Source organism: Morus notabilis, unplaced genomic scaffold, assembly GCF_000414095.1.
Source record: "Morus notabilis unplaced genomic scaffold, ASM41409v2 Scaffold280, whole genome shotgun sequence".
Classification (NCBI taxonomy): Eukaryota; Viridiplantae; Streptophyta; class Magnoliopsida; order Rosales; family Moraceae; genus Morus; species Morus notabilis.
This window is the reverse complement of record NW_010367253.1, coordinates 65,477-77,967: the sequence shown is the minus strand read 5'-3', so window position 1 is coordinate 77,967 and position 12,491 is coordinate 65,477. Positions and strand designations below refer to the sequence as shown.

At 39.3% G+C, this 12,491-nt stretch overlaps 1 protein-coding gene across 1 annotated transcript; it reads right to left on the bottom strand.

Annotated features, from left to right (window-relative positions):
* Positions 1-265: 265 nt before the first annotated feature.
* On the bottom strand, positions 266-4,102 carry LOC21388917 (protein PHOX1). The gene is made up of 3 exons (XM_010112169.2): positions 1,581-4,102; positions 1,226-1,450; positions 266-625 (listed from the first exon to the last, which is right to left on the bottom strand). Exons 1-2 carry the CDS (start codon positions 3,565-3,567, stop codon positions 1,302-1,304), a joined length of 2,136 nt encoding a protein of 711 aa, XP_010110471.1. The 5' UTR covers positions 3,568-4,102; the 3' UTR covers positions 266-625; positions 1,226-1,301.
* Between the last annotated feature and the right edge of the window lie 8,389 nt (positions 4,103-12,491).

The window sequence follows — 12,491 nt, the reverse complement described above, 5'->3', positions numbered from 1 at the left end:
TTCTTTATTGTTTCACTATTCAAAGTTCTGGTGGATTTCTTTTCGGTTTTTTTTTTTTTTTTTTTTTTTTTATAGTATGGAAAATGTTGTGAAATGTTAATATTCCTATGAAGAGAGTTCAATGTTTTGATGAGAGAACCTCACGTTTTCCTTCTGCTTTCTTTCAATGTTGTCTATTACATAACCAACTTAAATACAAGGAGAAAAAAAAAAACGCAGCTTTGTAAACAAGCTTGAAAATTTATTAAAAAAAAAAAAACAGCTTTGTAAACAAGCGAGAGAGATTTTACTTTATGACACATACAATCTGTCTAAAAAGACACTACAAACCAAAATAATTTGTTACACAACGAAGATGAGATACCAAATTGCTGAAGTTAATAAATATTGCTACAAATACAGGTACAAAATCAGCCGTCAGAAACTGTTGAAAACTGGGGATGCAACGAGAGTGAGGGCAGAATGAAATAACCTGCAAATTCATCTCCTCCCCAATAATATAAATGAAACCAGCGTACTTTTTTCTTCAATTAACCATCCAAAATATTAGCTTTTACAAAGGTTTGGCTGTTTTAAGGTAAACGGTCGAAGCTCCGACTGTAGAGGTAAACTAGCAACAAAAAAGCTGCGTAACAGAGCAACAAGATTGGTCAATGCCTTTATGAGATCTTATATGAAATTTAAATTCTTTTCTATGCCAAAAGGCAATTAAGAGATAACAAAAACCCAAGATTTCACTGCCTACTAATGTTCTATGGGATGTAAAGTTTAAGTGTAAATTCATTCTTGAACATGAAAACCATCATGAGTTTAATTACTTCAGTATTAAAAGATTGCATGTTAAAGGTTATTGAGTATGAAAAGAGGTTAGAAAAACTCGGAATCATGTCATGGATGCCCCAACTAGTAATTCTAACCCCTTCAAGTGTATGAATCAAGTCTTGCATGGAGCCTTTGGAAAAATCATTATTAGTTCGTAAAAGTATGCAGAGAGTTCTCCTAGATAAATAGAAATTGGAATGACCAGAGTTTACATAAAAATTCTCATTGATAAATGGTACACACACACACACACACACACACACATATATGTATATATATATATATCTATAGCAGAGAAGAAATCTACTACTATAGCTTTCACCAATTCAACAGAAATGAACTTTCATGGTTTTCAAATATTCTAGTTAAAATTAGTAACATAACCAGGGCAAGTGTTACCTACCTTAATATGCAAAGAATATGTTCCAGGCGGTTGAGTAAGAAAAGTGACTTATTGGAGAAACCTTGAAACCATTGGCTCATGCATGCTCTAATGCATAATAAAGTTTTGAGACTCTTCTTCTTAATAAAGGCTCCAATCTGAATGATTGTACCCCACTTTGCCACTTTTTAGCTTCATACATCTCATTCCATGCCTGCACTATCTCATCAATTTTGAACCCTAAACCTGTAAACATACCAAAAAAAAGAAAAAATAAAATAAATAATTAAAATAAAATAAAAAATAATTTGAGTAGCTGATAACTGACTGATTTCTTATACAAAGGAAATGCCATTATTAGTACACATATATTTACCTTCAAGGGTATTATTATTTGAGCTGTGGTTTTTTACCATGACAGCTATATCTGTTGGAGAAGCCCCAGCATGTTCAAACTTCTCAATTGCAACGTCCAAACATTCATGCCATACAGGCAAACCAAGCTTGAATTCCACTATGGATCTCTCATAAAGCATGGTGCCCCACAAAAGGTTGATCTGGGACCTCATGTTTGCTGCCTGGTCAGCAGCTTCGTCCACGGATATATCTTTGAAAAGTCCATCCAATCCCAAATTCTGTATCTGGGTTCTAACACTGTTTTTCTTGGTGAATTGACTCAGGCGTTGCTCTTCCCATTCCTCCCACATCTGCATGCCCTTTTCCATGTTGTCTTCAGCATTGTTATAAAGTCGCAGTACTTCTGTGGCCGGCTGCATTTCCAAATTAACGTTGCTGCTTATTGCATAATACCAAGAGAGTTTCGCCTGTTCAAACTGCTGCTGACCTAAAGCCAGGTAGCCTTCATAGAAATCAGGTTTCATTTTCAGGGCTTCTTCATATCTCTTCCCTGCTTTTGTATATTCCTGTTGCGCCCACTCATATGCAGCTTCGATTTGTGAAAGTATTGAGTCTTTCGAAGCCTCTTCTGTAAAATAAACCTTCTTTCGTGCCCTTGACATGTGAACATTTCCCCAGTTGAACAATGCTAAAGCCGCCATCTCTTGGAACTTGTCTCCTGCTGTCTCGAAAAGATGTTGAGCTTCATCACTCGTAACCGTCTCTTCCATAGCTTCAGAATAGAGCTTCATCCCAAGCTCATGGAGATTCAAGTATGAATCAGATTCAAATCCAACATGATTCTTGAACAACTGAGCAAATTGGATTATCCAATCCTCAATGCAAGATAACCCCTTTATTTCTTTGCCTTTAACAGAAAAACCATTCTCAGATACACTATTTTCCCCAATACTCAGCTTCTGCACCTCCTCATCACTCTTCACTTTCTCAAAGAATGGATCCTGCTCAGGTTCAACTTCTACAATGTAAAACCTGAGAGACCCTTCTGATTCTGTTGAGCCTTCAGCCCACCTCAGTTCTTCATCACTAGTAATTGTAACCAAATCACCCTCATGGTCTCTGTATTTAACTAAGACCGCTCTTGAGTTTGGAAACCGGTCGGCAACAACCTCCCTTAGTTGTAGTAGTGTGCAGTTTACTGGCAACTGAGCCCGTCTTATATCCTCCCCAAAAATCAATTTTACAGATTTTTTAGGTACCTCCTTCACAGTACTAATTTTCTCCTTCACAACAACCTTGTCCTCAGCCTTTTTCTCCTCAGCTATTTCCTCAACATTCTGTTGCTCTGTATTGTCCACAACCTGTTTCTCCACAACTTTGTTGCTCTTCTTCTTCCTCGTTTTTTCTTTCACAACTTTTCGGGGTGCCAAGGAGATTGGTGGTTCCACATAATCCGGAGGCAACTCAATCACTATATCATTTACCTTCAACCCCTTCTTCTCGAGCGCCATTTTAACCCTTTCTGAAATCTCCAATGCCATGATATTATTTGGTTCCATGCTGAGAACAGTATTGACATCTCTTAGAGCCAAGTCCAGCCTATTCAAAGCCTCATAACACCTTGCTCTCTTCAACAGCGCTTTACTATACTTGGGAGTGACTTCAAGCGCCAGATTGCACTCGTGGATCGCCCTCGGATACTCGCTCTCCCCCATTTGCATGTAGCAAGCAGCCATATTACTCCTCAGATATGCCACATCTATGTGATTCCTCGGAAGCAATTTCAGGGCCTTCTCGTACTTCAACATGGCTCCTTCATGGTCCCTCTTTTGAAACAACTTGTTCCCCTCATCCTTCAACTCTTGTGACATGGAAATGAAAACTGCGGTGTCCTTATCATAGGCTCTTGGGCTACTAATATTGTCCCCAGTTTTGCCATGCTTTCCACTACCGTCACCCGATTTTTCTCCTACCTGCTTGTTCTTCTTTCCGCTTTGCTTCCCCATGGCAAGCCCAACTCTTCTAGAAACAAATTTACTTGTGCCAATCTCGCTTTACACAAGAACCCTCAAAACTGGAGAGTCAATCCAATTTAAATCAAACAATGAAATAAATAAATGACTACCCAAATATTGAAACCAAATCCAAATCCCAACCTTCTAAAAGGGTGTCAATAAACCTCAGGAAAAGCTTAAAAATTCAACAAATCCCAACAATCTAACCGCCACTATTGTATGTATGATATCACAAAACCATGAGAATTTCAAAGCCAAATTTTTGCAAACTAAAACCCCCAAAGGGGTGTAGACGCAAAGAAAAAAAAATACAACTTCTAAAGAGAAGCTCCAAATTTCCCCTTAAACCGTAAATGCAAATCAGATGCTAATGACACGGGGCTCTAAACAGAAGACGAACCCGAATTTCTTTTCACTCCAAATGAGGATTTTGTCAAAGCTTATCCAAGAGAAAACAAACAAATCCCAACTCAGAGAGAAAAGAGACAGCCCAATATGTTCTATGGGAAACCAGAATTCTTGCTCTTTTTTCTTCACGAGAAAAAAGAAAGACAAAACGAAGAAAAGATTCTGTTTTCAGTAAGAAGACTTATCTGGGATATGATTCTCGTGAACAAAGCTTCGGAGTTTTCCAGGAAAATTCAGACAGGAAACCGCAAGGAAATAATTTGTTTGAGAAATGCGAATATGAGAAGCGCAAGGAACAAGAACCAATTACCGACCAATCAAATATCCGTTGGCTGGCTCATTTTTTCCACTATTATTATTATTTTAATATTTTTTAATGTGTAAAATTTTTACTGCTTAACGAAAACGCCGTAAAGACAGAAAACATTTAAATGACGTTTGATTTATATATTTAGAATTATTTTTATTTTATATGTATTTCTTATAAAAAAAATATTGTAAAAAATTATGAATCATGATTCAGAATCAAGCACGAATATAAGAAACAAACATAGTATATAATTTATTATACTATTTCATTTTTTGTATTATTTAATTTGTTAATATATTTTGTATTTTTGTTAGAATAATTTTAGTTCACTTTAATAATCTATTATTAATTTCCTTTTTTTCTTAATCGATAAGCATTATTAGTTATCTAAATTTTGTTTGAGATTTTTTTAAAATTTTTTTAATGGAAAAAGGATTCGAGAAAAAGTGGTGGTTCCACGTTTATCATTACCGTGAATTCCAAGTTTCCTGGGACCGTCCCTTGGAAGTAGCAAAAAGAACAAACACACACCCATTTTTGGATAAATTTTATATTTGCTCCTTGAACTTTGGTCACTCTTTCATCTTACCCCATAAGTTTCAAAAAGTGGTATTCTCACCTCCCTAGACTTTAAAACACTGGCACAAATGATCCTTCTGACGTTTATTTATGCTGATGTGGCATGTAATTTTAAAGGATTTTAAAGGATATTTGTGTAATTTCATTGAACTGATAGGCCGAATGATTTCATGAATATGCCAAAAACGAATTTGGTGGATTTTCTTTTCCTGATAAACTTATTTTTTACATTTTTAAGAAAACATTAGTTTGTGCTTTAGAATCATGACCAGGAAATTGCAATGGGTCCTTAAAAAAAATCATTTTTATTGACAGTAAAAATTCGTCAGCAGAATAATAACGAATTTTTAAACGGTTTGTACGAATTTAATAGACTAAAACATAATTAAAAGCGGAATTTAATCAACAAGATACATAATTTATAGTGGTTAACCTTCGATTGGAGAGCTACGTCTATTGTAGGGAGGAGATAAATTTCACTATCATTAGAGGAATTACACGCACTAATGCTCAGAATGAGAGTTAGGAATTTTTTAACCTATAATCATTTATTTATACCTTAGATAACCGCCCCTGCTTGTTTCCCTATTCAAATTCAAAGATATTTCCCTTATCATTTGGGATAGTTTCCCTTATCTTTTGGGATAGTTTCCCAAAAGATAGAGATTACAATCAATCAGGACGATTTCTTTATTTAAATTTTATATATTTGAATAAATAGCAAATCTTGGAGCAAATCTCGCAAATCTTTTCTCATGTGTAACCTCGACTTCGTAAATGCTCCCAGAAACTTCTTTGCTTACCATTGCGGGTACGGTCGACCTCATGTTGTCCTTTGTATCCTTTCAGAAAATTTGACCTCCTTCATATGTTTGACACTTCTTTTTAGTGGTCGACTCCTAAGAGAGTTGCCCGCTGACGTGGCAGTTAGGGCTGAGCTGTCATTGATCATTTAATGCTATTATTTATGGTGTGTGGGGCCCATTCAAGGTTTAATTTAGGGTTTGACGTTTTACCCTACAACATTTGCCCCCCCCCCCATCGAAGTATTCCTCTGGACTGCTTCCAACTTTGACCAAGTAGGGTCTACGCCTTGACTCTCCTCCCCTGAGTTTGCTTGCTTGTGAAGGATTTTGGCTCTAGCCTCTCTAGGTAATGATGGTATTAACACAGAAGATGCTTTTGGGAGATTGTAATCGTCGCGTTAGTTAAATCAATATGCTAGACGTCTCTTCGCCCATTTGAATGGATGAATTTGAACCATTGGATCGCGTCTTTTCACTTTCCCGCCTATGCATTCACCGTTGGATCGCGACTCCTCATCTTCACCGTTGGATGAACAGTTATTCAATCCAATGGCTAAGGGTCGAGGCTTTATTTCCTTTATAAGTGGCGGTTCCCAAATGAATTTTTCTTTACTTATTTTGATAAAACCATCGAGACTTTGCCAAAATTTCTTCAAAACCTCTAATTTCTTCCATTTTCGAAGCTCTCTTGAGGATTCCTTTGCTAAATTCTGAACTTCTTCCAGCTCGATATCTTCCATTTTTAAACTTCTGGTAAGCTTTTCTTCAAAATTTTCTCCTTTTATCCGTTTGCATTTGCTGAGTATGTAGAAACTTTGTGTGTTTGGCTTATACCCATGTTGGCTTGTGATGATTCTGGCATAAAAATTGTTAGAAATAGGAACTAGAAAACTTACCTTTTGCTTTCTTTGCATACTTCCGAACTGCGCTCCTGAAATTTTTAACGTGTTATGGGAAATTTCAGATTCTGGACTCTTACTTGAATTTCTGGCTTTTGGTTTGAATGTTTGTCGTTATGTTGAATACTCATCGCCTTAAGTGGTAGTTTTCTCGAGCTTTAAATCATATGTAGGAATTGTAGGATCTATGTCTTGACTAACTTTTCCTTTCTTCCCCTATCGATGTGACGCCTCCCGCCCTAGTGGCAGGAGGCGTCACAGTTGGTATCAGAGCGGTTTTTCTACTCCTGCCATCACAAATCCCGCACTAATACTTCTGCACAGTCCAGGTAAATTAGTTTATAGAATAAAACTAAAATTGTTTATTTCTTTTGGCAAGACGGAACAGGTACTTATGGATCGATCGCCACCGTCATCACGGTTAGCGTCCACCTCACAAATGAATACCTTATGGGGACGGGTAAGGACATTTCTATCCTCGCTGTTCCGACAGCCAGAGAGGTCTGTAACTACTCCTGCTATGCGTAGTCATCCCCCAGTAGACCGGGACTTAAGGGCCTTAGAGCCGATAGGGGCTGAGGCTGTGCACCGAATAAGGAGAGGTGTTTTGACTACGGGTCAAGCTGCAACCAGGTTTTATACCTGTAATCCACCCTTTTATGATGGGCATTCACATCCCACTAGAGTTAGGGATTGGCTGCACCACGCAGAATATGCGATGCGAGCCTGTGATATAGGCCGAGAAGAGTGGGTTACATTAGCAGCTAGTTTATTAGAGGGCAATGCCCTAATCTTTTGGCAGGCATTAGATGAGGATGAGATAGCAGAAATGCAGTGGGAATGCTTTTGTCATATGTTAAAGTATCAGTTCCTTCCCCAGGCCATACCACTAGAGCCGGCACCACAGCCGAGTGGGGAGACATCGACACAAGCAAGGGTAGCCGTGACATACACCCAAGCTCAGGAGTTCATTTTACGAGCCGAAGGTGTTGGTATGAGAGCTGATGAGGCGATCGTGTCATATATGGCCAGGGTCTTGGCGGACGTGCTAACTCGTAATCAGATTTTTAATCTTAGTGAGGGGGAGCGATGTCAGATTGTATGAAGAGGTCAGACAGAGGAGTACCAGCGATGATTAGTTCCACATCTGGACCAGACACTCGCGCAGTATATCGTTGAGGCGAAGTAATGTGAGCGCCAAATCTTTGTAGAAAGGACAGGGCCATCTGTAGCTAGACGAGATTTTTCGTTTCTAATACCCGAGTGATGAGACATGACGTGGAAGCCTCCACCTCTCAACAGTGACCGAGACCTGAAGTAGAGGCAATGGATGAACCTGTAGCTGTTTGACGAAGATGGACACATATTAGGACCGCTGATGAGGATACCAGTGATAACCCTCAGTCGGACCCAGAGGAAGACCCAGAGGAGGATTCAGAGGAGGACCCAGACGAAGACCCCGATGAATACATAAATGATGAGGAGTGAGCTAGGATTTAACGTCATATTAGTTGAAAAATGACACAAGATTATGTAAATAGTAATGACTGAAAGGCTTAGAAGCCTTAACTGTTGTGATATTTTGTATATGATGTGATATGTATAAAATGAGAAATGTGGAATTAGAGAACATATAGAATGTATGTTTTATTAGTGCTATGACAATGAATGGAAGTTAAAGTATAGTCAAGAAACTCTTGAAGTAACTCTTTTTGCACTTAAACTAACTATGTTGCTCTTTTGATAAGTATAGACACAGCACCATGGTTCGTACACGTCCAAAAAGACAACAAGCATAATAGAATCCACTAGCACAGGACCTTGCTACAGAAGTAGCAGGTCTCAGAGGGCAATTAGCAGCCCAAGCTGAAGAAAGTAGACAGTTAAGAGAGTTAGTTGCACAGTTAATACAGGGTCAGCAGGTTGGAGGAGCACCCCCTCTACTGGCTGTGCCAGCACCAACCGCCCAGCCTGAGCAACACCCAGAGAGGGTTGCAGAACCCCAAGAACCAGTAAGAGGTGGAATAGGGCACCAAGTAATGGTCCCACGAGAACCACTTTATATGAGATTTAAGAAAATGGCACCACTAGAGTTTGAAGGGTCAACTGATCCACTTGAAGCTAAAGAATGATTAGCGTCCATTCAAACTGTATTTGAGTTTATGAAACTCACTGACAAGGAAAAGATCCAGTGCGCCGCCTTTGTACTGAAAAAAGACGCCCGCTATTGGTGGGAATCGGTGTATGCTAGAAGAGATGTAAGACAGATGTTGTGGAATGACTTCCTAAGGGAATTTAATTAGAAATATTATAACTTAGAAGCCCTTAAGACTCAGCAGAATGATTTCAATAATTTGAAGCAGGGTGACTTGTCAGTTATTGAGGCGTGTCGACGATTTGATCAGTTAGCATGGCTATGTCCTCAGTTAGTTTCGACGAAGGAAGAACGAGTTAGAAGAATGATTAACATGCTCTGGGGAGATATAGCCACTGTCGTGGAAAGTGGGGAATATCCACCAACCACAGTAGCAAATTTGGTGAATCGGGCAATACTTGCGGAGCATAATATTGCCAAATCTAAAGAAGAACGAGCTAAGATGTGGGAAGATAAGAAGAAACAGAAAGAAAAGGCACAGGCACCCACTAAGCAGAGCCTCGGTACCAATAAGCAAGGTCAAGGAAGCCAGAGATCGAAACCTGGGCAGGCCAATCAGCAACAATATCAAAACCAGTAAAGCCCCAATAAGAGAAAAAGGTAATTGCAGTGGGAGTCGCAATCAAAGTCAGTGAAATTCCCAACAGAAGCAGGATCAGTATAATAGTCCTAGTGTTCCCATCTGCGAGACGTGTGGAAGGAAACACTTTGGAGAATGCAAATCTGGTATAGATGTATGTTATACATGTGGACAGAAAGGGCATTATGCAAAGCAGCAGGATCTCCTGGAATGGCACCACAAAGGTCACAAGTTCCACAACTTCATGCCATGCAAGCACAGCGGGTACTTCCGTCCCCTCAACCGAACAGAATAGAGGCTTCCCCACAAGCCAATGCATAACTAATGACATACACCAAGGAGGAGGCTGAGGCAGGCACATCTAGTGTAGTAACAGGTCAGCTTACTGTTGCCCATGTTCCTGCACGAGCTTTATTTGATTTAGGAGCCACACACATATTTGCATCATTAGAATTTGTTAAACGAATACCACATCCTCAAGAGAAGATGGGTCAAGTCTTTAAGACAGTACTACCATCCGGTTAAGTGTTATTGTCCAGTTACTGGTTACGTCATGTACCAGTAAAGATAGTAAGAAGAGAACTTAGTGTAGATTTAGTTATACTGGACTTAGTAGATTATGATGTGATCCTAGGAATGGATTTTCTAGAAAAGTATAATGCTACAATAGATTGTAGAAAGAAAAAGGTAATTTTTCAGTCGGAAGGAGAGCAGACGTTTGAATATATGGGTTCTACATCAGGAACACTGAAACGTATTATTAGTTCACTAGAAGCCTGACGATTGATTTCCAGTGGATGCACTGGATACTTGGCGTATGTGGTAGATAACAACCAAGAAGGGAAACTTCAGCCAAAAGATGTTCCAGTAGTCAGGGATTTCCTAGAAGTTTTCTCAGAGGAATTACCCGGACTTCCTCCAGATCGGGAAATAGCCATTGAAATAGAGCTTCTACAAGGCACCGCACCAATATCTAAAGCACCGTATAGAATGGCTCCAGCGAAACTGAAAGAGTTGTGGATTCAACTCCAGGAGTTACTGGACAAAGGTTTCATTAGACCGAGTTTCTCGCCATGGGGAGCTCCAGTTCTATTCGTCAAAAAGAAGGATAACACGCTTCAGATGTGCATAGACTATAGAGAGCTTAACAAAGTCACCATCAAGAACAAGTACCCGTTGTCACGAATTGATGACTTGATTGACCAGTTAAAAGGGGTTACCACATTTTCAAAGATCGACCTTCGATCGGGGTATCATCAGCTTAAGATTAGAGAAGAAGACATTTCCAGGACGGCATTCAGAACTTGGTATGGACATTACGAATTCTTAGTGATGCCATTTGGACTTACAAATGCCCCAACGACGTTTATGGACCTTATGAATAGAGTTTTCAGGGCATATTTGGATAAATTTGTTATTATTTTCATCGATGACATCCTTATATATTCTCGAGGTCCACAAGAGCATGCAGAACATTTGAGGATCACGCTACACATGTTAAAGGAACATCAGCTATATGCGAAGTTTTCTAAGTGTGAGTTTTGGTTAGATAAAGTCCAATTCCTCGGTCATGTGATATCCAAGGAAGGAATAATAGTGGATCCAGCAAAAGTTGAAGCGGTTGACAAGTGGCCAGTGCCAAAGAATGTTTCAAAAATTCGAAGCTTCTTAGGATTGACAGGGTATTACAGAAGGTTTGTGGAGGGATTTGCTCGTCTTGCAGCCCCTCTCACTGCATTAACTAGAAAAGATAAGAAGTACAAATGGACAGATAAATGTGAATAGAGTTTTAGAGAGATCAAAAGAAGATTAACTAGTGCTCCAGTGCTCACGATTCTAGAAGAGGGAGAAAAATTTGACATCTACAGTGATGCCTCAAAAACAGGACTAGGAGCCGTGTTGATGCAAAATGGCAAGGTCATTGGTTACGCATCTCGGCAATTAAAAGATCATGAGCGTAATTATCCGACGCATGATCTTGAACTAGCTACAGTAGTCTTTGCGCTCAAACTATGGCGGCATTACCTGTATGGAGTTTAATGCCAAATTTATACAGACCATCAAAGTCTAAAGTACTTCTTCACGCAGAAGGAGCTTAACATGAGACAGAGATGATGGCTTGAACTCGTGAAGGACTATGATTGTGAAATCCTCTATCATCCAGGTAAAGCTAACTGTGTAGCAGACACTTTGAGTAGAAATCCAGCAATACGGACTCCAATGGATACCAAATTGTTGCTCAAACAGCTTCGACAAGAGATTAATCTCCTGGATCTTGTATTAATATCTAACAAATTAGCTTCTCTGCGACTACAACCTGTGCTACAAGATGAGATACGAGAAGCTCATAAATTTGATCCAACTATGGATAAATATAGGAAGGAGAAGGTAGAAAATGCAAAGTCAAACTTCAGCCTTTCAGAAGACGGGATTCTCTTGTACCAAAGAAGAATTTGTGTACCGGATCAAGAAGCAGATACTAACGGAAGTGCACAACACGCCATATTTCGTACATCCAGGTGCCACCAAGATGTATCAAGATTTGAAACAACTTTTTTGGTAGAAGGGAATGAAGAACGACATAGTTGACTTTGTTAGTCGTTGTTTGACATGTTAAAAAGTCAAAGCAGAACATCAGAGACCAGCTAGAAGTTTACAACCACTAGAGATCCCGGAATAGAAGTGGGAACATCTAACCATGGATTTTGTGACCGGACTTCCGAAAACGAGCGGAGGATATGATGCCATTTGGGTAATAGTAGATCGGCTAACGAAATCAGCGCATTTCATCCCAATCAAGATAACTTACTCCTTAGAGAAATTAGCTGAGTTATACGTGGCTAACATAGTAAAGCTACATGGAGTACCATTTAGCATAGTGTCAGACAGAGACAGCCGATTTACCTCAAATTTTTAGAGAAGTGTTCAGGAAGCGATGGGGTCAGAATTACGCTATAGCACAACGTTTCATCCCCAGACGAATGGACAATCTGAGAGATTTTTACTGGTTTGGCTTCTCTCATCTCAAGATCCGGCATTGAAGAAGCTCCAAGCTCTCCGCTAAGGTGGTCATTTTCTTTAAACACTTTTCTGGGTTTGAATTGTTTTCATGTGACATCAATGTTGTGAAGACGATGATTTGGGATTTTTTTTATGTGAATGTGTTGTGGGTTTCGTT